Below are 18,946 nucleotides of genomic sequence, written 5' to 3' on the forward strand. Positions count from 1 at the left end.
TAAACTTCCTTGATGGATTAGGGGAAGAAGACCTCGCTTTTGTAAAGTTATGGATACCCTTTGTTCGACTTTAAGGTGCCTATTTTGTTGTAGTTAAAAATGAATTTAGTTCAGAGTTATCAGTAATCTTTGTTGAATTTGCAATTTTTTCTTGGATTTTTTAAATTCCTACTGTTGAGTTTAGAAATGCTTTTTACCAACTTAGCTTCTTTTGGTAAAACCTAAACATTTTCTTTCAGAGGTGTATCGATAGATGATTATTATTTTGTACAGAGGCCCGGCATGGCCAAGCGTGTTCAGGCGAGCGACTCGTAATCTGAGGGTCGCGTGTTCGCATCCCGGTCGCGCCAAACATGCTCGCCCTTTCAGCCGTGGGGGCGTTATAATGTGACGATCAATCCCACTATTCGTTGGTAAAAGAGTAGCCCAAGAGTTGGCGGTGGGTGGTGATGACTAGCTGCCTTCCCTCTAGTCTTACACTACAAAATTAGGGACGGCTAGCACAGATAGTCCTCGAGTAGCTTTGTGCGTAATTCCAAAACAAACAAACAAATAAACAAACAAAATTTTGTACAGTAAACATCGTCACATCAAGCTTGAAAATTTTTGATAAATACATCAATACATAAAGGTTACTTCTATAAAGAAAAATTAATGTTGTTATAGGCGATCAGTAGAACAACCTCATAACAAATCCCTAATCAATAAACCCAACATATAGCGTGTTTAACTTTGATTAATTGCTAAAAACTCTGGTAGTTTATTAAGAAACTAATATCACCTGGGCTACATACATTAACGTTTAATAATTACCTTTGGACAACAAAATAAATGTTATAATTCAATGATAGGCGCATTTTATGGTTCCTTTCTCTTGGTTGTTGTTTTTAACTCCAGAACACGGAAGTTAAGTCGAAGAAAATGCTATTCTATTCTCAATATAATTCGAATTCTTTATAGTATTATTTCTTCTAGGTTAAGAAGAGTTCAAATATCCTTTTTTGGCCCTACCCGAAATTTAATATATGTGACTAAAGAAATTTAATCAGTAATTATGTATAATTTTGCAAAAAGTTAATTCAGCCAACAATGAATTTCAATAATTACTATTTCTAACACCTTGTATAGGATTACTGAGAAAGTAGCCAAATGGTTTATAAGTAGGCCTAAGTAGCTATGTTTGTTTATTTTGAATTTCGCACAAAACTACACCAGAGCTATCTGCACTAGGCGTCTCTAATTTAGCAACGGAAAGACAGTTAGTCACCACCACTTATATCCAACTCTTGGGCTACACCAACGTCACATGTTAACGCCCGCACGACTCGAAGGGCGGGCATATTTCTTATGACAGAGATTCGAACCCACAACTTTCGGGTTGTGAGTCGAGTGTCCCAACCACCTGGCCATGCCGGGCTCAAATAGTTAAGTCTATTTCCATGCTTCCAAGCAGATGTAACAAGTAGATATTACTTAAGTTATGAAGTTAACTTGAAAGTTTTTATTTGTGTCATTATTTGAAAAGTTACTAAATTTTTATCCAAATAATTATTTACCGTAAAATGTTCTATCGATCAGTAAAACTTTGTATATTTTCACTAAACATAAGAGAGTTAAAGCTATTCGTTTATTTAAAAATGATAATAGTTTATAGCGTCCCCTGCAGCATGCTTATGGATATAACTCTGTATTGTAACACTTCCTTTTTATAAATAGAAAACGTGTTGGTATTCGACGCATCACTACTTAGCGTTCCATTGCATTTATTGTTTCGATATATAAATAAAATTCAACATTTACGGGCAAAGTCGCTGTTATTCTCGCCATCTGGTGGTACGTATGGAACACAATTCGATATTTCAGTATTAAGGCTCAGGGTAACAAAGTGCGTCAAAGATTTAAAAATTACAGTATTTCATTTTGCTCTCTTATGTCTCGTAAGACTCAGTTAACTGCTTCCTAACAATAGAAATTCATTCTTTGTTTCTAGTAATAACAGCCTTTTCAAACCTTACAGCTTAACGGGCTATCTATCTAGCAGCTTGATAACCATAACTCCCAAACCAAACCTTTAGATGGAAACGATTGTTATCAAGAGATGGTGGTCTTCATGTTAGTTCATGTTAGTCCAGATGGCTTCCAACGTTACTGGCACGATAAGGATATCCCACCGGAGACATTTTCTACACGACACCGTGGAGGAAGTTCCATCATGATCTGGGGTACTTTCTCCTTCCATGGAACAATGGAGCTTCAGGTTATACAGGGGCGTGAAACAGCAGCTGGCTACATTGGCATGTTGGAGAGAGCGTCCTTATTGACTGAAGGCCCTCGCTTGTGTGGAAATAACTGGATCTTTCAAAAGGACAACGGTGCAATCCACAATGCCACAGGACAAAGGACTTTTTCATGGCTAATAACGTGATTCTTTTGTACCATCCAGCGTGTTTCCCGAACTGAACCCCATTGAAAATGTTTGGGGGTGGATGGCAAGAGAAGTCTATAGAAATGAACATCAATTCCAAACAGTGCATGATCTTCGTGAAGCCATCTTCACCTCTTGGAATAACATTCCAGCTAGCCTTCTGCAAACGCTTATATCGACCATACCAAAGCGAATATTTGAAGTTATTCGCAATGACGGCAGTGCAACTCACTACTAAGACCTCTTGTTGGGCATTTCCTACCCTGTTTAGGACTTCTTTTTGGTATGATCTTAAACTTTTGACCAACCAGTATTTAGGTTAATTTCATAGTGTTCAAATTTTCCCTATTAAATGTTAAAAACATGTTTCATTTTTATTTTCCCTTTTCGTAATTTCATCTTTCAAAACTCAAGTCAAATAAGTGGTTGAGTCTAACAACGTAAAATGCATATTTTTTTCTTTATGTTCATTGGCCTTAAGATATTGGCCAGCAGTGTACTGTACCTAGTGTATATCGTAAGTGTTATATATGAATAAACATACTGATTGTATTTAGGGTCTGAAATAACTGTCATGGCCAGTAGAGCAGACAGTTCACCTAAAAATTTTACGTGATGCTGGTTGGACACTGTCAAGTACACCCTAGATCACGAGACCAGATAAATTTGTAAGTAGTGAAATAAGAGACAGAACACCTATACTCAATGATACTGATGTTAAGTATCTTTGTTTATGTAACCTTCAGGACATAAGGAAGACTACCACTGATCTCAAGCATGGATAAACAACCGTGTACAGAAAACTGTCCAGATCTACAGTATCTAGTTTGAATTTCACGTACAGCTACACGAGGGCTATCTGCACTAGCCGTCCCTAATTTATCAGTGGCAGACTAGAAGAAAGGCAGCTAAACATTATCACCCACCGCCAACTCTTGGACGACTCTTCTACCAACGAATAGTGGGATTAATCGTCATATATAACGCCCCCACGGCTGAAAGGTCGACCATGTTTGATGTAACGAGCACTCGAGTCCGCGACCCTCATATTACACATCCAACAATTTATCATTTTAAAAAATGTATGAACAAACGTAAAAAATGTTGTTTTTTTTAACAGACACAGCCATTTAGGCTAGTTTACTGACGAAACTAAAGTAACACAGCCATTTAGGTTACTGACGAAACTAACGTAACACAGCCATTTAGGTTACTGACGAAACTAACTAACACAGCCATTTAGGTTACTGACGAAACTAACTAACACAGCCATTTAGTTTACTGACGAAACTATCGTAACACAGCCATTTATTTTACTGACGAAACTAACGTAACACAGCCATTTAGTTTACTGACGAAACTAACTAACACAGCCATTTAGGTTACTGACGAAACTAACTAACACAGCCATTTAGTTTACTGACGAAACTATCGTAACACAGCCATTTATTTTACTGACGAAACTAACGTAACACAGCCATTTAGTTTACTGACGAAACTAACGTAACACAGCCATTTAGTTTACTGACGAAACTAACGTGAAATGTCATTGCATTGTGGTGTTACATAAAAACTTCTTAAATCTACATAATAAGACAATATTTACAACAATAACACGTTCACAAAAATTCTACTGTTTAAAAGAGTGCAAGCTAGAAGGATTTTATCTGAAAAGCCACCCAGGTGGTTCGAGCGTTCCACTAGTAATTCAATCAGTCCCTCACACACTATAAATTCTGATTACTACTTTATCTGATGAAGAATTATATTTTGTTCGAAACATTTATAATATTTCAATTCAGAACCAGAGTAAATCTTATTAGTCAACATAAATGTCGTGTTTTCTGAATGAAATTTAAATACATATATCTGTGTTATATATAAGTTATATATATATTTGAGTTATATATAAATTACATATATGTTTGATTTATATAAAAGTTATATATATATTTGAGTTATATAAAAGTTATATATGTTTTTGAGTTATATAAAAGTTATATATATATTTGAGTTATATATATATATTTGAGTTATATATAAATTACATATATGTTTGAGTTATATAAAAGTTATATATATATTTGAGTTATATATAAGTTATATATATATTTGAGTTATATAAAAGTTATATATATGTTTGATTTATATAAAGGTTATATATATATTTTAGTTATATAAAAGTTATATATGTTTTTGAGTTATATAAAAGTTATATATATTTGAGTTATATATAAGTTATATATATATATTTGAGTTATATATAAGTTATATATATATTTGAGTTATATAAAAGTTATATATATATTTGAGTTATATATAAGTTATATATATATTTGAGTTATATAAAAGTTATATATATATTTGAGTTATATAAAAGTTATATATATATTTGAGTTATATATAAGTTATATATATATATTTGAGTTATATATAAATTATATAAGTATCCTGTAACTTAAGATTAAAGTAAATAAGTTTCACTTCAATAGATACTTGAATAAAATTATATGTAAGAAAACTGCGCCAAGAATGATCGTGGTATAAAAAAAAATACGTTTATTAAAAATCGTTTGTTTCCACTCTCTTTCCTGAATGAGATAATAAAAGGTAAGTGGAGTATCTTGACCCTTTAACTCGTGTTTTGGGGCTTACAGTCGGTATGTTAGAAGTTATAGGGCTGCTCGAGTCTTTTTTCGTGTAAAGATAGGTCAGGTTAACCTGTAACGATTTGGTTTGAATTTTGTGCAAAGCTACACGAAGGCTATCTGCGCTAGTCGTCCCTAATTTATTAGTCTAAGAATAGAGGGAAGGCAGCTAGTCATCACCACCCACCGCCAACTCTTGGGCTCCTCTTTTCTCGATGAATAGTGGGATTGACCGTCACATTATAACGCTCCCAAGGCTGAAAGGGCAAGCATGTTTAGAGCTACGGGGATTCGAACCCGCGACCCTCGGATTATGAGTGGAGTGCCTTAACCACGTATATGCAGAGTAAAACAAACAGTTGGATTTAAAAAAAAAAAGATAAAATCATGACGAGTTATTCTGAATAAAACAAGACTACCTGTAGAAAGCTGCTCGGTTTTCATTGTTTTTTATTTAAATATAATTTACCAAAGTCTTTTTGTCCTGCTTATATTTTATCATTATGATAATGCCAACATTATAATCATAAAGCATTCACAGTTTTCCTTGCAGATGTGTTAATAAAATGTATAAAGAAGACATTCCGGTTGTTTAAAAAAATACGTGGTTTGTTTCATGATAGCGGAGAATACCAACTCGGATATTTATGGCCATTTCTTCTTTTGTATGTCACAGCTATTTGTTTTATACCGTAATAGGAAACCATTACAAATAATTTCAGCAGGTTTCAATGAACAAATATGAAATCTAATTTGGCGATATTGGATTGGAAAGTACCATAGCTCTTTGCTTAATTGCAAACAAACAAACAAACAGAAACCTAAAACCTACCTCTGAACAATTCTTGATTCAATTTCTCTCGCAGCTGTCGGGTTCTTTTCTTCAGTCGAATCTTTAAAACAACATAGGACGTAGTTTGTTTCAAACATCCCAATAAAGCCAGAGTTTTACAAAGGAACTCTTTACTGGTCACACAAAATCTGAATTAATTTACAGGTTAAAATTGATTCTTAAGAAATAAGCCACTGGAGTGCAACTCGTAGTGAGTGAAATACGGTATATATCATATTGAGTTATAGATATATATAGCACCTTGTATACTATATCTATGGTAAGGTTACTAAAACTATGTGCCACCGTTCCTAATTTTCAACTGTTGTCAGAGGGATTACATGGATTTAAATCTGGCTCGTCAGATGCGCAATCCAGAAGTCCCAGACTCTATGTATTCCCAGTTTCCCATATTGATCTATTAAATTCGTTCTCGTCAAAGTATAAAGTATATTATAGTTTGAATGGTATGGGTTTTAACACAGTGCCTTACAGAATGTGTGTCTTCCTAATGGCACGATACAATAACTCTGTTTCCTAGTGTTTCTTACAATTACAACTGACCTGTAAAACAGCGCTTCGGAACAAACCTAACAAAGTGTATTTAACTTGACGTGTTACACATATAACTATCAGTTTTAACTGGTACATAATGTACGTAAGTATTAGATGGTTAGGGGGTGTTCGATTCATAATCTGAGGGTCGCGGCTTCGAATTCCCGTTACACCAGACATACTCCCCCTTTCAGCTGTGGGGGCGTTATAATGTTACGGTCAATCTTCCTATTCGTTGGTAAAAGAGTAGCCCAAGAGTTGGCGGTGAGTGGTGATGACTAGTTGCTTTACCTCTAGTCTTACACTGCTAAATTAGAACGGCTAGCGCAGATAGCCTTCATGCAGCTTGGCGCGAAATTAAAAACAAAAAGTAAGTGTTCAACCACTACTTAGGTAAATTTGGCGTATGCGCTAAAACTTACATAAGTAAATATTTCCAAACGTGAGTACAAACATAGGTTTACTGCGTATTTTAAGATGCTTTGATTCTACTCGTTTTAGAGTACGGATTTAAAAGCATACATCTTCCAAGTTTCTTCGTAATTATTTGTTTACTAATGAACATACATTAAAACTAATTACGTCTTCATTTGTAACACCGTCTGAACATAGTATTGATTCTGGTGGGTAATATTTTGTAGATACGAGAATTTACTGAGTAATACCACGTTGGACTATAAACACGCAATATATTAATTGTTCTCTGGGAAACCAAACACGAAACATGATCTATAACCTCGGGCTTCCCTGTCTCCGTTCCAATCTAGTTCTCCAAGCGATCTGTCTTTAATGTTAAAGAGATATTGAAAAATAAATGTTTCCATCTTATTTTCTGATGGCATGCAGCTGTAAGTTTTAGCATTTTACGACTAATATTTCAAGTTACGTTTCTTGTATTCTCCGGTTTATTCTGGTTCTATCCTGGTTCTAGTTGTATTCCTTCAAAATAAATTGGTATCAAAACCTTGAACGCACGCACCCAAGAAAACAAAACCAGATTTTACCTAATTAAACCTTACTCAGAATGAATTTCTACTTCGCGCGGTGGGTTGTGATTTTGCTTTCCTTCTAAGTTTGTTCATTTGTTTGGTTTGAATTTTGCGCAAACCTACCCGAGGGATATCTGCGCTAGCCATCCCTAATTTTGCAGTGCAAGACTAGACGAAAGGTAGCTAGTCATCACCACCTACTGCCAACTTTTGGGCTATTCTTTTACCAGCGAATAGTGGGTTTGACTGCATAATATAACGCTCCCACAGCTGTAAAGGCGAGTATGCTTAGTATGATGGGTTTCGAACCCGCAATGCTCAAATTGCGAGTTGAGCGCCCTAACCACCTAGTCATGCCAAGCTGTTTCTTCTAAGGCAGATTGTTATACTAAAATTACAATTTGAACATTAGATAATTTGAAAATACCGTTTTCTATAATTGCCTTGTGTTCGATACTTCAAAAAAAAAAGTTCCTAAAACATGAATACAACTATTTGAAAACTAAATGTACCTGGTTTAGAAAGTTTTCGTATTCGTTATGAAACCAGATCTCAGTTAAAATACGACGCCCTCTAGCGACTGAGTGGTAAGTCTGTGGACTTGAAAAGCTGGAAATCAGGTTTCGATACCCGGTTGGGCAGAGAACACACTGCTCAATGTACTTAATTACAAACAAACAAACAACGAAATATGATAAAAATATTTAAAGTAAAAATGCGGGTGAATTCTGGTTTCAGAAGTAATTATTTCTACTGTATTAACTTTTGTATTAAGAAATGTTAAAGTAAAAATAATTTCTTTTTACAGTGATATACCGTAATTTCAAAACAAAAATACCTTGTCATTGTAATACTACCTGGCAGACAAAGTACTGATATTAGACAAACCTAAACTCTGACACGACTGTTTACACAAAGTCGTTCGTAATTTTAATTGACAACCTGGAGAGAAGACATATAGACAATCCAAGTATGCTAATGAACCTGGCCACATCCTGTTTGCTCAGGAAAATACGGTTTTTTAATCGTAACAAACAATCCTAATTTAGGAGGTAAAATTTTCGTGTAGGTAATTAACATCCAATTAAGAAGGTGGAATTACTGAGTAGGGAATTAACATATAATTAAGAATGTAATGGGTCTTTTATGTAAATAGTTAAAACCATTTTAGGATTTTTGTTTGGTTGTTTTTAGGCTTAAAGGTATATAATTAGCTATATGTAGCCCCCCTACAGCGGGTATCGAAATCATATATTAGCGTCGTAACCCCTCAAATGTACCACTGAGTCACCAAGAAGCTTTGTTTATAAATATACAACCTTCAAATACATTATTGATACCAACATAAAAGAGCAGATAATCGGCTAATGTAATTGGCAGGTTTGTATTTAGGCTTAAACAGTCCAAGCTGATGGAAGTTTAAATAACGTACTTCAATACGTGGTGAAAAGAAAAACCAGGAAGACCCTTTAAATATTATAGAAAGAACTTCTGTTCGTAATGACGTGTGTGAAAACTCTCTGTTTAAATTATTCTTATATATTAGTTCTGAACTTCATTCCACTGCTAAAAATTGTTATCCAGAGCTCCGCCGACTGTACTGGTTAGGCCTAAGTAGCAGATTCATTTCGAGATAATTTATTTAATAAAATTCCGAATTTCCCTTACCTACCTTCTATTTAATTGCAACAAAATCGAATTACTACGTTTTTCAATAAAACTGGCGCGTGTTTTAACAACTTACTGTATTTCTGCGTAAGAGTTATATGGTAACAGTAGTTCCATAGAACGATAGCTGCGGCAAGGATTACAAGAAGTCCCAGAGCTCCTAAAAAGAAACACGTTTCTCTATAAGTTTTATGAACGTTCAGTTATTCATACATATAACGATTTAAGCCTTCTTTCATTTTATGAGGTAAAAAATTCTCAAATAGAGATAGATAAACAACTAAAACGTTTCAAAATAAACGTGAAACCATGCGTTTATGTGAGATGGTTAGAATTTATTTCGTCTTCCCGCTAGTACAGCTAAAATCAGGGGTTCGATTCCCCTCGGTTGGCTGAGTAGATAGCCCTTTGTGGCTTTGCTATACGAAAAACACACAAACACACAGAATTTATTTGTCTTATGAATTAAAATCTGGACATTTATGTTTATCTAATAGGTCCTCAATTATTCATTAAAGTCAAAGCAAAGAAATACAATTAATTACGGGATTTTATTTAACAATAAAAATATAGTGTTAATAACTACATAAATTTTTAATATTGTCTAGAGAATTTACATTTCACTGGCGTATATATATGTATGTGTGTGAGTCATTCTAGGTATGCCCTCTAGTGGCACAGCGGGATATCTGCGGGCTCACACTACTAGAAACCGGTGTTAGATACCCGTGGTGGGCAGAGCGCAAATAGCCCATTGTGTAACTTTGTGTTTAATTCCAAACAAGACAAGACAATATTGGTAATAACTACGTACTGCTTGCAAGCCTTACAAAACTGTATCAGATGTTAGTTTTATCTTGTTTGTTTGTTTTTGAATTTCGCGCAAAGCTACACGAGAGTTTGTTTGTTTGTTTGTTTTTCAATTTCGCACAAAGCTACTCGAGGGCTATCTGTGCTAGCCGTCCCTAATTTAGCAGTGTAAGACTAGAGGAAAAGCAGCTAGTCATCACCACCCACCGCCAACTCTTGGGCTACTCTTTTACCAACGAATAGTGGGATTGACCGTCAAATTATAACGCCCCCACGGCTGAAAGGGCGAGCATGTTTGGCGCGACGGGGATGCAAACCCGCGACCCTCAGATTATGAGTCGCACGCTTTAACGCGCTTGGCCATGCCGGGCCTACTACACGAGGGCTATCTGCGCTAGTCGTCCCATATTTAGCAGTGTAAGAATAGAGGGAAGGCAGCTAGTCATCACCACCCACCGCCAACTCTTGAGCTACTATTTTACTAATGAATAGTGGGATTGACTGTAGCATTATAACGCCCCCACGGCTGAAAGGGCGATCATGTTTGGTGTTACAGGGATTCGAACCCGCAACCCTCGGATTGCTAGTCGAGTGCCTTAACCACCTGATCATTCTGGACTCTAGTTTTAGCTTTCGAAGAGCCTAGATAAACGTACAACTCTTCGTAGAAATAATAACACCCAATATTTGCTGTACAAAACATTCAATCACATCTGTTCTGAATATGGTTTACATCTATCCTACGAAACATTTTTTACCGTTATCACGTTTTACCAAGCGTGTTAAGGCGTGCGACTCGTAATCCAACGGTCGCGGGTTCGCATCCTCGTCGCGCCAAACATGCTCGCCCTTTCAGCCGTGGGGGGCGTTATAATATTACGCTCAATCCCACTATTCATTGGTAAAAGAGTAGCCCAAGAGTTGGTGGTGGGTGGTGACGACTAGCTGTTTTCCTTGTACTCTTACACTGCTAAATTAGGGACGGCTAGCACAGATAGTCCTTGTATAGCTTTGTGCGAAATTCAAAAACAAACAAAACCTACGTGTCATCGTCTACTTATGTTTCACTAATTTTCCTTACACTATCTAACTTTACCTCTCAGATAGAGTTTAGCTGCAGAAAGCTTTGTTTCTTTACGATCATTTTTCATCAACTTAATAACAAGGAATTCGTGGGTTTCGTAGCCGCAGACAATCACTGACTAATTTGACATTCCAAAGAACATAAGGCTTAGATACAATACTATAGCATCTTTTACTTTTACTGTTTTTTTATTTTAATTGTTTTCATACAAAAATAAGGCTTAGATAAATCGGTTATTTGATTGGTTGTAATTAAGCACAAAGCTAAACGATGGGCTAGCTACGCTTTGCCCACCGCGGGTATTAAGACGCGGTTTCTAGCGTTGTAAGTCCACAGACAAAACGTTGTGTCACTTGGGGGCGCTTAGATACAAAACTACGTCATCTTTCACTTCACTGATAAATCGTTCTTTTTGTACGAAAAGCTACGTCAAAAAACAAACAAAACCAAAACAACTACTGTGCGTGCGCAGTCAGTAGGTTCTCCAACTCATTCCTGCCCTTTGTCAGGATGTAACTTACTGAATTTTACCTATTATTAGAAATTAGTTTAATTTCACGTTGTGAATATTTAAGACATGAATAAACTTACACTACTTTTCCATAGTTTGTTTGGTTTGGTTTGAATTTCGTACAAAGCTACTCGAGGGCTATCCGTGCAACAACCACGACTATATACAAACAAATGGCCTAAGCATGGGCAACCCAGTATCACCAGTTCTCGCCAATATTTTTATGACACAAGTTGAAACACAAACAATTAACACAGCATTACATCCACCACTATACTGGTACAGATATGTAGATGACACGATTGTGGGATTCAGATCTACAGAACACATACTTAATTTTTTCAATCACATTAACTCTATACATCCCAACATTAACTTCACATGTGAACAAGAAGAAAGCAATCAAATATCATTTCTTAACCTCAAAATTACAAGAACCGACACACAATTCAAAACAAAAATCCACCGAAAAATCACCCATATTGGACTATACATTCCTTGGGACTCAGCGCATGAAACAAAACAAAAACTCAACATACTAAGAAACCAAATAAACACAGCCATAAAACTATGCTCACCAGATAAAATTAACGATGAATTAGACAAAATAAAACAATACTTCATCAACATCAATAAGTTTCCTCCACAAACCGTAGAAAACATTTTACGCACACACCTAGACAGAAAGCAAAATCAACCAACTAAAGTAAATATATCTCACGAATCAAAAAATCACGAAACCATATACTGCTGTATACCATATATTCCTGACATCGGCAGACAAATAACCAACACTTGGCAAAAACTAGTAACAAAATATGACATTCTAGTTAACACAAAATTTATTCAAAAACCAGGCACAAAACTGAGGTCTATACTATGTAAAAACTACACTGACAAACACCACACCAACATTATTTACAAAATACAATGTGATAACTGCCACGACTTCTATATTGGACAAACAAGTAGAAAAATGGAAACCAGATTCAAAGAACACAAAAGTCACCTTCACACGTTTTCGAATTTAAGCACGCCCTCTACATTCCTACACTCAGTTACACAACCCCCTTCAAACATGTGGTCAGCTATCGGTCACTTACTTCTTTCTTTGTGAAACTGACGATGACCGAAGAAGGTCGAAACGTTGTTCGTTTTCCACTGGTGCTTTCTCTACCCATACCAGCTGTTTTTACATATATAATGATGGGAGACTATATTTGGAGGCTGATACGTGAAAGTGATTTACATTACAATCGCAAGTCTTGAAAAACTGTCCACTTCTAAACATTTTTGTGTAACTTCAGTATAAATACATGTAAATCTTGATTCATATGTTGTTTTATTCAGACCTTATGTAAATGAAAATGTGTAAATTTGCCCGTTTTTACATATAAAATAGGTTAATTTCTAAATTTCGTTATCCAGGTCACAAAAACAAAGTCTGAAGGGAATAATGTCCATTTTCTGTACTTTTACAACATAAACAATTAAGAAGTAACACATACTATCCAGAAACAAAATTTGTGTTACATGGTGTTATAATCATACCCTACTATCATTAAAAAAGCGTTCACACCATAACAAGGTTTAGGTTTAGGTTTATCTCCGGGAGTGAAATTTATTATGTATCACAAAAACGAGTGATTGTAAACAATAACTGTTTAAATAATCATTATTTCCAAGTGATTATTACCAATTGAGAAAATATCTGGACACTTCTTTCTTACCTGCGGTGGCTCCGATAACTACAGTGAAATTCTTCTTGAAATTCTTGGTCTGAGCAAACTGTGGCGTTTCTGTGGTGTTCTCTTTCGATTGGTCCATGTAAGCCAGCATTGTTATACTCTGTTGAAGAACTACCCGGTGTAAACCAGTAATGTTCCAACCTGAGGGCAAAACAAGTTAGCACTAGAATTAGTACATCAAAATTTCAGACATCAAATACTTCTAGGTGTGTTCATTTCTAATCCCTTCCGCCTGGAGAAGCCACCCAGGGACACAGCGGTATGTTTGCAGACTCATATGCTAAAAACAGTGTTTCGATATCCGTGGTGGGCAGAGCATAGACAGCCTATTGTGTAGCTTTGTGCTAAATTACAAACAAACAAACCATCTGGTGAAAATGTAAGAGTATTATCTCGATTATACACGTTTCAATAAAACTTTCCCAGTGGAATTATTTTAAAGAAACCAGTCTTAACAGAAACATCAGTGTAAATGACAATCACAGTTTCACCACCATATAGAATATACACATAGTTTTCACCAACATATAGAACATACACATAGTTTTCACCACCATATAAAATACACATAGTTTTCACCACCATATAAAAGATACACATAGTTTTCACCACCATATAGAACATACAGATAGTTTTCACCACCATATAGAAGATACACATAGTTTTCACCATCATATAGAACATACAGATAGTTTTCACCACCATATAGAACATACACATAGTTTTCACCACCATATAGAACATACACATAGTTTTCACCACCATATAGAACATACACATAGTTTTCACTACCATATAGAACATACACATAGTTTTCACCACCATATAGAACATACACATAGTTTTCACCACCATATAGAACATACACATAGTTTTCACCACCATATAGAACACACACATAGTTTTCACCATCATATAGAACATACACATAGTTTTCACCATCATATAGAACATACACATAGTTTTCACCACCATATAGAACATACACATAGTTTTCACCACCATATAGAACATACACATAGTTTCTACCACCATAAAGAATATACACATAGTTTAACTCTTTGTTGATCACCATACATAATACATAGGTAATTTCATTGAATATATAGGAAAAACGGCTGGTTTGGGTTGAGAAATTTTTTATGTAGAAGAGCGAACAACGTTTTGACCTTTTTCGGTCATCGTCAGGTTCGCTCCTCTACATAAAACCTTTCTCAACCCACACCAGCCGTTTTTACATAAATATTTCTCTACAAGTGGGTTTTCTCGTTATCACTGATCATAGTTTCATTGAATAGTTCATCGCTTTTAGAACATACACACAGTTTCAGGACACGCCTGGTTTTTTCTGGTGATTACTGTACATCGTTTACTTCGTAAAAGACAATGGGTCTACTTATTTACTGATTAAAATACAACTAGCAGCGGAAACTTCGCTGAATTACATTCTCGTGTTAGGCTTACCGGAGAGCGAGAGATCCGAGTCAGTTGCAACCATCGCGCGTGATGGATTTAGACATACCGGCTTAACTCATCCACAGAAAAATCTGAAGGCATATGTCGTGATACTGTAGTGCTCAAATAAGACTGGTACAGTATATTTAAAAAGCAGCAGTGTGTCTAAAATGCGTGGAAAATAAATTCCACATTAAGTGGCTTCCGCCTAAAGCCCTCGACAACACTCTCACAGCAGAGAGCCGACTCGGTTTCCTTTCGTGTGGTGAGCTAAACACGAATTCCAGGTGCACCAGCTGACATCACATAAGAGGGTAGATACGGCTGGCAATCAATGCGAGAACATCTCGGGAATGGAACAGACTAAGCCTCCCAAGACTCTGTATAACCCGTGCAAGGATCGTCTGAGAAGGGAATGAACCGTTATTCGCAGTTAATCAACGCTAACATACAAAAAAACTCTTTGTTTTTGTGCGAGATCGTTACAAGTATGCTCTAATTATAGTTAGAAGCAGTTCGAACTGAAACGTGCTTTGCTGGTCATCGTGTTGTAAAATGTACCTGCAAAGGCACAACTCTGTGTCAAACAATCTGGTATACAATCCGAGAAGTTATCAGTTTGTTTGTTTGTTTCTGAATTTCGCGCAAAGCTACACGAGGGCTATCTGTGCTAGCCGTCCCTAATTTAGCAGTGTAAGACTAGAGGGAAGGCAGCTAGTCATTACCACCCACCGCCAACTCTTGGGCTACTCTTTTACCAACGAATAGTGGGATTGACTGTTACATTATAACGCCCCCACGGCTGCAGGGGCGAGCATGTTTGGCGCGAAGGGGATGCGAACCCGCGACCCTCAGATTACGAGTCGCACGCCTTAACACGCTTAACGGCAGTCGTTCAAAAATAAGGTTAGTTAGTGTAAACAGCATTTTGTGAAACTTTGGACTGAAGTTACGAAATAAAGTTTGAGGCAATGCAGTCAAACTAAATCCACAGCACCTAGTGGTGCGGACTTAGTACGCTAAAAACTGGGTTTCAATGCCCGTGGTGGGCAGAGAGCAGATATCCCAATGTGTAGCTTTGTGTTTAACTTGAAACAAATAACAAACAAGTCCAAGAAGCATTGCAGTAGAGTGTAGTCACACATGCAACCTTTTCAACATATGAAGTCCGTACAGAGTTTCTTATAACCCTTTAAATCAATAGACTCACGTGTGGAACTCTTAAGGAAACTTATTTCCTCAAAGAGTATTGGGAAGATCCGGTATATAACTGGAGTACTGGCAGAATATTTTTCGAAGTGACAATGAAGTTATCCTAAACTGATTGAGTTTGTACGAAAAATTAATAACCCAGACAGGACGTACAATGCACAATATAAAGTATATTTATTTAATCAAAGAAACAAACACTTGGTGGTCGTAGTTGTTTATGGATCTTAGATATCTCGAGAGATATATCTTCTTTAACTGAATCACTGTAGTTGTGATGCATTAGTGTCTAAATCTAGAATTTCTTTTTTAACGAAAAATGTCAAATTCAGCCATAGGGACTAGCGTCCTTCCGTGACTGGTAGTTTCCATTCAAATATAGTAAATATCAGCTGACCTAACATTGGAGAACACTGTTGTCAATATATTTGTACAATGTACAGCGTCACAGCTATTCCACCTCTGGAACCTCGAAATAATAACAGTTAATAATTTTCTTAACGGCTAGTTATCCTACTAAGCCTGCAGAGCACAAATCTTCCATTTTTCCTTTTAATTATGCTTCACATTATGTGTGCGAATATTTTTTATCAAAAGAACTATTATACTATAGATTACATGACACTCAGTTTTCGTGCTGATCGAACCCTGAATTCTAGTAGTATGAGCTCCCAAGCTTACTCTTGAACTTATCAGGGATTTTTATTTACAACAGCAAAATATTTTACTTGGAATAGTCGAGGCGTTTCATATCTTGCTGACTTTCACTTATTCTGCTCAGTAAACAACCTATCAGTCTTACCATCAGTCTCAATACACAAAATACATCGAAGATTTTATTTGAACTATTACTCAGACAAGTATATGACTGACAACAATACAGAACAGGCTTAATAAACACTTGTACCACATAGCTACAGTATTTAGGTGTGTTTACATCATAACAGTATTATTAGTAGTTTCACATATTCATTGTTTTTATTGTAATATAATTTCCAAATGAGCTCTTTGGTTTCCATAACGATCCAGCATGGCCAGGTGGTTAGGGCACTCGAATTGTAATCTAAGAGTGGGGGGGTTGGATTCCCTTCACACCAAACACGCTCACCCTTTCAGCCGTGGTTGCGTTATAATGTGACGTTTAATCCCACTTATTCATTGTTAAAAGAGTAGTCCAAGAGTTGCTAGTGGATAGTGACGACTAACTGTCTTCCTTCTAGTCTTACACTGCTAAATTAGGAACGGCTAGCGCAGATAGCCCTCGTGTAACTTTGCGCGAAATTCATAACAAACAAACAAATCAATTTTATGATTACCAATGGGGGGGGGGTTATATTGACCCCTTAGGTTCTATAAACACATTTGTTTAAACTATTTATGAACTAGATTGTTTGTGAGCCCATAACAAGTAAAGAGAGAATGAATTTAGCTAAAAGCTAATTTGAGCAACACAAATAAACTTGAGCTCCTGATTTTTACCGCTGCTCCACTGTAGTGACACCTGTAGTTTTGTTTATTAGTCTAAAATTTAAAGTATTTTTGTTTTATTTAAATATATATATATATATTATTCGAAGTTAAATAGGTATTAAAAACAACACTGTTGACGTCAACCCTTACGAACTGAATGTCAGATAACGAATGTCCAGTCACTGAATCCGAATCTTTTATCAGATTATGAGTTTCTGGTCCCACTGGTCTAAACATGTTTATATCCACCCTTTCAGAAGCTAGTGGGACCAGACAAGACACATGTACACATACAGTGCTGCTGGATGTTCTAACGGAAGAAGCTATTGGGGTAACTGTAATTAATAGAGGAGCTTCATAAGTACACTGGGGGCTTTGGGCCCCACAGTGGACCATATGTATTTATGCTGGTCTGATTGATAACATGAAAAGATAAGTTCAACTTCACGCTTTGAGTTACTTTCAAAAATGCTAGTTATTAAAGTTACGTTAAAATCTTATCAAATTTCTTTCTCTATTGTAAGTGTTCAAATTCACCACTGAGATGAAATATTATCACACACGCACAGACACACCAATACAGTCACGTGCTTTACGATATCGCTAAACAAAAGTTACACTTGTTTTGGACTGCTCAGCCCGGCATGGCCAAGTGTGTTAAGGCGTTCGACTTGTAATCTGAGGGTCGCGGGTTTGAATCCCGGTCGCACCAAACATGCTCGCCCTTTCAGCCTTGCGGGCGTTATAATGTGACGGTCAATCCCACTATTCGTTTGTAAAAGAGTAGGCCAAGAGTTGGCGGTGGGTGGTGATGACTAGTTGCCTTCCCTCTAGTCTTACACTGCCAAATTAGGGAGGGCTAGCGCAGATAGCCCCGTGTAGCTTCGCGCGAAATTCGAAACAAACTCTCTTTAATTGTGTTTATTTTAGTTCACGTTGATAAGTAGGATAATGATTATGTTTGTTGTGAATTAGAAACCGGGTTTACGTTTAAAAGACATGTCTTTCAGGTTTCTAGTTTTCAGTTTGAACTGTACATTATTAAATTGCATAGAAAGATCAGAGAGTCCTACTGACCAGAGGAAGGCAGACAGTTACCAGCATCCTCCGCTAAAGGACTTCTCTTTTAGGTTCTTAGAGTGGAAAAACGGTATTTACTATCACTTTTATAACGCACCAGTGCCCCAACACTACTAATATTTTTTTATTTTTAATGCATTATAAAATTGTTTTTATTGTTGTGGTGAACTTTTCTTTGAATCTATTGTTATTTTTATATTGTCTATAAAATTAAACTAAAATTTAGGAGGCCCCATTGAAATGCCATAGAAAATCTGCGTTAGGCTTAACTGGACAGGAGATTGTATGCAGGTCAAGTCGTTGATACTGAGAAGAGATAATTTATGTAGATACCTATGTAAGAGGGTGATCATTAATTATAATAACTAATTACAATTTAGAACACTTCAGTGAGTTTTTGTTTTGTTTTTCACATCTCTAAGAGAATAATGGTTCATCTTAACTGGATATTCTATACTATTC

The 18,946-nt window shown here is 36.2% G+C and overlaps 1 protein-coding gene across 1 annotated transcript; it reads right to left on the minus strand.

Moving 5' to 3' along the window:
• Window positions 1–5,901: 5,901 nt before the first annotated feature.
• On the minus strand, window positions 5,902–14,974 carry LOC143245624 (uncharacterized). The gene is made up of 4 exons (XM_076491978.1): window positions 14,735–14,974; window positions 13,253–13,411; window positions 9,194–9,277; window positions 5,902–5,966 (listed from the first exon to the last, which is right to left on the minus strand). Exons 1-4 carry the CDS (start codon window positions 14,766–14,768, stop codon window positions 5,902–5,904), a joined length of 342 nt encoding a protein of 113 aa, XP_076348093.1. The 5' UTR covers window positions 14,769–14,974.
• Between the last annotated feature and the right edge of the window lie 3,972 nt (window positions 14,975–18,946).

Source organism: Tachypleus tridentatus, chromosome 2 (assembly GCF_004210375.1).
Source record: "Tachypleus tridentatus isolate NWPU-2018 chromosome 2, ASM421037v1, whole genome shotgun sequence".
NCBI lineage: Eukaryota > Metazoa > Arthropoda > Merostomata > Xiphosura > Limulidae > Tachypleus > Tachypleus tridentatus.